The sequence below is a fragment of the Micromys minutus genome, assembly GCF_963924665.1.
Source record: "Micromys minutus genome assembly, chromosome: 3".
NCBI classification, from domain to species: Eukaryota; Metazoa; Chordata; class Mammalia; order Rodentia; family Muridae; genus Micromys; species Micromys minutus.
In genome coordinates this window covers 56,341,608-56,349,039 of record NC_137972.1, presented here as the reverse complement: position 1 = coordinate 56,349,039, position 7,432 = coordinate 56,341,608, and the positions used below count along the sequence as shown (strand labels likewise).

The following is a 7,432-nucleotide window of genomic DNA, read 5'->3' as shown; positions in this document are numbered from 1 at the left end:
TCGCACGTGTGCAGCTGTAAACATGTGCAAGCAGTACTTGTAGGCCTGTGTCTCTGCTCCGGGAACCTGTGTGTGGTCTGTGATCTCCACTGTGTGCACGGGCTGGAAGAGCCCACTTCGGTTCAGTGCCTCATGAAGGTCCCCCACGCGGCCAGGAAAAGCTCGAGGTAGGTCAGCGGGCGGCGCCCCGCTCCTCCCCGGGGGCCAGGCACACGTGGGCCCCCGGCGCCGCCTCCCCGCGCGTCCCCACCCAGCGGGCCGCCCCCGCCGCCAAGCGGCTGGGGATAAAGTGGCGGCGCAGTCGCCGCGCCCTATCGCTGCGCAGCCGGCCGCGCGGAGTAGTCTGTCTCTAGCCCGCCGCAGACCCGGACCCGCTTGGTGCTCGGGAAACGTGACAGCGGCGTTCGTGGCCCGGGTAACTGCCTCCCGTCCCTGCCTCAGGATAGGAGCCACCGCCAGGGGTCCCCTGCGCGCGTGTGCGTGCGCACGAGTGTGCGCGCGTGTCAGCGTGTGCGCGTGAACGCGCCCCTCGCGCCCTCGCACCAACCCCCAAACAGACTTGTGCCCGTCAACTGCATCTTTCCAGACCGGAGTGGGAACAACGGCCAGGTCCACGTCCTGTGTGGCGTGCCGATGACAGCCCCAAGGCTTCCTTCCCTAAGCGGTCGCGGGCGGGCAGGAGGCAAAGTTTGTCGGAGAATCGGGGTGACTTTGCTCGGGGACCCGCATCTGCGCGAATGCGCGGTGCCGCGGAGCGCGTCTCGCAGCAGCTCCGGGCTGGGGACCGGCTGTCCCTCGCTCCCGGAACCCCTTCAGGGGTGTGTTCTGGAAAAGTGGCGACGTGAGCTAGAGCTGGAGCAGCAGGAGGGAGCAGCTCGCACCCCTGCAGCCCAGGCGGGGAGGGCGCGGACCCGGTGGTGCTGCCCTGAGGCCGCGATGAGGGAACAGCCCTCTTTTGCCTGGAGCTGATACTCGAGGCTGTGGCGGTAGTGGAATGCAAAAGCCAAGACTAATGGAAACAGGTTTGTCGTGGCATCTTTGGCATTCAGAAGGGAGAAATCGCTCGGGGCGCCTCGCCTACTTATTATGCCCCCTGAAACCCACTCAGTGGAGATTTTAGGAGAGATGGGTCCTTGCAGCTGGGGCTTTGTACCCACGGAACTCACTGTAATTTCCGCTTGATTACAGCTAAAATAGTCCTTAAGATGAAGTTTCCTGAGATGGTTTAAAACAAACACAGATGGAAGGGGGGCTATAATAAGGCACTTTAGAAGATAAAGTGAACATTTTCTTAAGAGCAAACAAGACTTTTCAGTCTTGGAGGGGTTTGCAAGAGCTGTATGTTATTTTAATATATATATATATATCAAAGTTGGGGTTTGTTGGTGTGTTTGTTTGTTCGTTTGTTTGTTTTTTAATTGCTTAGAAAAGAAGCCACAGCCACAGTCCTAAGTGTATTTCTGACTTTCGAATATGTCCATCTTTCTTCCAAGGGCCTAAAGACCTCTGCAGGATGCCTGAGGCAAGTTCACCCAGGCAAACTCCACAGAACATTCCCTACCAGGACCTGCCCCACCTGGTCAATGCAGATGGACAGTACCTCTTTTGTAGGTACTGGAAGCCCAGTGGCACACCCAAGTAAGTCCTCTCCCTCTGCTTCCTCCTTCAAGGCACCTGCTCCTCTTCCCTGGCCATCATGGGGCCCACCCTTTCTGTGACCTGCCTCTCATGCCACTGACACCCTGGCACAATGGCGCTGGCAAAGTTGAGAGCTCTACTTTATAATTTTCTTAAACACGAGGGCTCGGGAGCTCTCTTCACTACAACTAGGATAGGAGTCCACTGTCTGGCAATTTTCAGAAATTCCAATGGCTTTTTTGTTTTTGTTTTTGTTTTTTTGTTTTTGTTTTTTTTTTTTTTTTTTTTTTTTTTTGTTTTTACCAGAATTGATTTCCTGTTGCAAGCATTCATTTAAAAGCAAACAAAAAAAAAAAAAAAAAAAAAAAAAAAAAAAAAAAAAAAAAACAACAGTGAATACATAAGAAAAGTAAGTGTCTTTTAACCTTTGCTGCCTGCTCTTGCTTAGTTCCGAGCTGCAGAAATGACACCCAACTAGCTGGGAGGAGAGGGGTCTGGTGTTTCTTTCTGGTTCCTAGCCAGCTCAGTCACTCTGTCCCTTTCCCACTTTAGAAACAGGCTGGGGCTGCGCACAGTCACACAGCTGCTCCCCCACCACCCTGTTCCTCTTGGGTGAGGCAGGAAAAGCCCTGCCTGTGTTAATCAGGGAAGAGATTATCTGTAGCAACCTTGGCCTGCTGAGTCCTTACTGGTTCCTGTTCCTTGTTTCAGGGAAAGCTTACCTGTTCCACCCGCCTCTTGCCTCCCAAGGGGTCCCGGTGCGTATGTACTGTGTTCCCGTTGTAGCTCTGGGGTTACCCAGTTGAGTAGATACCTCAACAGGGCGTGTAATCCAGGTGGGTTCCTATTAACAGTGCAGAGGGAGTGACTTCAGTGCCGTAGCTACGCCAAGTTGTGCTATCTGCTGTGTGTTTTCAAATTGGGCAGTGGTGCATAGGCAGGTCGGTAAGTGTTCCTGCCAGTTCTTGGAGGAGAGTGTGCTGGGGTGTGCAAGGGTGCAGGTGTGTGGAACATTGCTGTCCTCATTAATCATTAATTCTCCCTCAGTTAACCGATGCTAGCACTGAACATTCTTTACACTAACAAGTTCTTGTAGAGTGAGCAGTTTAGTCACTCCAGAGGGGAATGGGGACTGAAGATCCACTGTTCGTGTCCGGCCTTGGCCTTTGCAGGCTTTGTTGGTAGAGCAGTGACAGTGCCCCAGTTCACAGTAAAGCACAGAGGGCCTGCAGTCTTCAGTGGGGGGAAGGGAGGTGGTGGACTGGGCCAGAAATGGCCAAGTTGGCTGCCCTTGCCTTGGCTGTGGGTGGTTTTCACAATCTTCCCCCATTGAAGTTGCGATGCAGGCAGCTCCCAGCTCACTTGCTTTTGCTCTAGTTAGAGACAGCAAGCCAACGTCTTGGCTTCAGCTGAGCTGGCTCTTGGATGTCAGCATTTGCCTTGTGATGGGTGCCATGGGTGTAGGAACAGGGCTGGGCAGTTTGCTGCTACTGGGACCAAGGATTTGGGGAGGAGAAAGTGAATTCAGAAAAAAAAAAAAAAGTTAAAAAAATAGGTTAAGGGCAGGAGGTATGAAGCAGAGAAAGCTACGGAACCATTAGCATCTGTGGCTTGGCCACTTCCCATACTGTGTGTTGTAAGAGGATTGACAGGTCCAGGGTCCTGCCATGGTTTCACAAATAACTCAGGTGGCTGTCTCTGGAGCCCTCTGTCCACCTGGACTGCTACCAGCTCCTGGAGTTAATTCACTTGGTAAACTCTCTTTGGGGCTGGGGGGCTGCCTCTGATAGTGCAGGTCTTAGAAACATTTTACAACTAGCTCCCACCAGTTGGGACAACACTGTCCTGGAATGCTGCTTTAGAGATAGAGATGGCCTTGTAGTTGATGGACCTTGGAGAGGTCATAATGGTCCTGGAGAAAGTATCATAGCACTCAGAGTGGTGGAAAGACAGTGAGGTTTAGGGCAGGGGACGATGCCTGCTAGTAACCAAGCATCTCCAGATCTTAACATGGAAGCAGCTGCTTGGCAAACTCTGTCTTTCATGGATCTAGTGGCCCCAAAGTGCCATGGCCCACATAGTACCACCCACTTGCTGGAAGAAGAGAGTACCTCAGGTCATGTTGGGCCTAGCCCACCCTGACCCCAGAGAGTACCTCAGGTCATGTTGGGCCTAGCCCACCCCGACCCCAGAGCATTTCCCTTTTCTTCTTGCAAGGCCTCCCCTTGCATAACATGCCTCCTCCCAGTAAAGGGGAGAGAGGGAGAGAGGGAAGAAAATAAAAGGGAAGAACAAGAGGCTGAATCTCCATGGCTGTCCCACTAACCAGGGGAACAGCCTGTGAACCTGTTTTGTCTGGTTTTTTTTTTTTTTTTTTTTTTTTTTTTTTTTTTTTTTTTCTTTTTTTGCTACTTTGAGCTCAGCCACCTCCCCTGGAGTCCAGGGACCAGTCTCCCACAGAGCCCATGTCTGCCCTTGTGACTTGGCATTTGTTAGCTTGCTTTTCTGGTCTGCTTGTTCTCCTATCCTCTGGGCCCTCCCAGAGCACCTGCTGGGACATTCTGCCTGAGAGGCCTCACAGTCTGGAAGGCTGGATCTGCAGGTGCCCAGGCAACAGAGTTACTGGTGTCTGCTGGCCACTAGCTGGCAAACTGGCCCAACCTCCTTCTGGGGGCTGGTTAAAATTCCACAGGGACCCTGAGGAAGGAGAGAGTTATTCTTGGGATAGTTGTTACAGCAAAAGCTGATTATATCTTTATAAATGGTAAATGCTCCAAACCCTGAGAAAGAGGAGAACATTCTTGGGATAGTTGTTACAGGGTGAGCATGAAACATGCTTTTTAAATATGGCCGTCTGGAATCTTGGATTCGATGAACCATTCCTCCCTTTGGCCACATCAAGGCAGGTCTTACTCATCCAGATGTATTTACAGTCATGAAAACGTTGTGTTAGATACAATGGATCTCATTCAGACACTGGACTAGACCCCACACGTCCCTGATCTCTTTAATATCCATACCAATCTAAAGGGCAACAGTGTGGTTGCTACTATTGATGATTTGCCAGAGATACAGGCTTTACAGCATCTGACAGGCTGGGTTGACAACTCAGTAAAGTGTTTGCTGTGCAACTGTGGGTGAAGATCGGGGTTCAATTCCCAGAACCTATGTAAAAAACTTGGAGCAATGTAGTGGCCAGGCACCTGTATTTCTAGTGTGGAGGAGACAGAGACAGGCAAAAATCAGCCTACCCCTATTCAACTGAGATCTTGAAGTTGACCTCTGTCCTCTACACATTTGTGCACGTATACATATACACCCACATTCACATACATCCACAGCAGACACTGTTGTCGGGTTGTCCCAGATTCTTCAAAGATTGTGTCAGTTACTTTCCTGGACACACCACTAATCTCTGTTTCCATATATTTGATCACACTTTGAAACTAGAGATTATGCTATTCATTATTTTAAAAAAAACAAAAATGAAACCTGTTTCTAGTTGTGTGATTCAGCTCTTGGCACACACCTTTAATCCCTCTGGCTGCAATACAGACACACCCTTAGTACACAACTTTAATCCCAAACAAGAAAGGTAAAGTTAGTTTGTAGAAGGAAGCAGCCATGTTTGAAAGTGGTGTCTAACTGAGTGGCAGACAGAGTGACAAATTAGAGAAAGATTTGACAGAATAGGACATGGCCAACTCTCGTGGGAAGAGAGAGGAAAAGAAAGCTATTTGAGGGGCAGTGCCAAGAGAAAGAGGACAAGGTTTTCCTGGAAGAGTTTTACAAAAACAGTTGCAGAAAGAGAACAAGCTAGACATAGGTGAAAGACAGAATGAGCCAGAGAATGAGAAGGAGCCATACAATTAGAACATATTGCCAGTGTTCGTATGAGGCCAAGCAGAAAAGTTCTTAGTTCTTAGAGAAACTAAGAGAAGCCAGATTGAATCAGTCAGCCTGGAGAGGAGTTTGAGCCAGAACAGCTGAGTTGACCAACTAGCCAGAGATACAGAAAGAAGTAGGGAGGGGTGAGCATATTCAACAGCAAGGCTCAGAGGCTGAAAACATTCTAGGCCTGGGTGAGATTGTGTGGAGGCTAGAAGCTCCAACTAGGCCGAGGTTTGCAGACAGAGCCAGTAAGATGACAATTACGGCAGGGAAATGAATTATTACTCTGACAAATCTTAGCCAGCTTTGTCCTTACAGGTAATGTTTTTCTAATTCTTACATTTGGGGGTTGGGATAGATTACTTCATAGGGAAAAAAGGAAAGAAGGAAGTCACCAAAATTACTTATACATCAAAGTAGCATATCAATTAAAGATATGTCTGTTCTAGAGAAAGTGGGAAAAGCACCTGTCCTGCCCCACATGACAAGCTGCCTCGCTCAGACTACAAACTCTGGCAACTGTAACTACTAGTCATTTGCCAAGTTCCCTCTGATGAGCAGGGCCACAGACATTAGCATATGGATGGGTCAAGAGGCCCTACGTTCTCCTGCATTGGGCATCCATGGTTGCTCCTTGTTCCGGGGTCACCTTTTTACTCCTTTCACCAAGTGGCCCTCAGTCCCTACAAAGTGCAACTTTGAATCAGGAATAAGAGTTAGGACCGGTGAGCACACTGGGTGGGACTTCCATAGTCCCAAGAACGATGCTCATTTGGTGATGGAGATGCCCCTAAAGTACTCTACTGCTTCTTGTGACAGAGGCTGGAGTGTACTCTGTAATTACAGAATTACCTAGCGCCGCCCTGACCTGCTGGCTCCAGGCTGAAGTGCCTCTCTTCCTTTGCCTGAAGGACATGCTAAGTGGACAGGGTTGAGCCAAGCTCAACCATGCTCTGTCCTCCAGCATGATGGTCTCCCGTTCCGTGCACTCGGTTTCTAGGTTACTCCCTCATGGGTCATCCCAATGGAGGGAGCCTCCACATGAGTGACAACTCTAGCACCAGATGTCTCAGGGAGTACGAGCCTGCAAGCTGGCTTGCACCTAGCTTTGAGCCTCCGGTTTGGCAAGTGAACCTTTCCATCGCCATCAGCATTTGTAGATACCCCACACCACGGAGACTCCAGATCCCAAGCTCTGCAATGGCTTTGCTAGACACGCCTTCCCTCTTCTCCCTCTAGCCTCTTATCTAGGCCAGGCTGAGATCAAGAGGCACCTGCACCATCCTCAAGCCTTTTTTGTGTTGATGCGGAGCACAGGGCGGGGCTGCGAGAGGGGTGCATAGGCCATGGGCTGACAAACCTATGTTCACTGATGGCTCCATGGTAAGCCTGGGCCCGGCCACTTGGAGTTCTTCTGCTCCCCAGAGTGGGCTCCACGGAGGGTCCTCTGTGCCCCCTTTCCTGGACCATCTCGGCTCCGCCTCTCTTCCTTCCCTGGAGTGTTGCCAGTGCCAACCTGAGACACTTCCTCCCACCTATGCAAATCTATCTGGGGAAGAAGCCACTTGCTAGAAGCTAATTCAGATGCCACAGCCCTTCTTCCTCCTGCCACCCCATAACACCGCCTCACACTGGGTATGTGGCGGTCAAGGATAAGGAGCTAGATGGCAAGATGAAGAGCTTGCACATCATCACGATGCCCACCTCTTCTGACCGGGAGGTCAGCCTGGCTGCTGCTTCTCCCTACGCTGTAAGCCAGGTGTCTGCCCCTTTCTTGCCTTCCAGGTTGCCTGTCCTGTGTTCAGGGCATCTGCTTACAGATTCAGTCTCAACACTCCATCTTCTCCTTGTACCCCTTCCGAACTTATGCCACCTGGGGCTAGGTGTCACCACTCCACCTTCT

General features: G+C 50.6%; 1 protein-coding gene across 3 annotated transcripts in view; it reads left to right on the top strand.

Moving 5' to 3' along the window:
* Positions 1 to 281: 281 nt before the first annotated feature.
* Positions 282 to 7,432, top strand: part of MGLL (monoglyceride lipase) — a 96,178-nt gene continuing 89,027 nt past the window's right edge. The window contains exons 1-2 of one of the 3 annotated variants that reach the window (XM_080914229.1): positions 282 to 415; positions 1,494 to 1,638. In XM_080914229.1, the coding sequence (XP_080770355.1) occupies positions 1,514 to 1,638 (125 nt within the window). In that variant the 5' untranslated portion in view covers positions 282 to 415; positions 1,494 to 1,513. Of the gene's footprint in view, positions 416 to 454; positions 1,023 to 1,493; positions 1,639 to 7,432 lie in introns of those variants that run through there. The other 2 variants (XM_080914230.1, XM_080914228.1) reach the window with 2 other exon arrangements.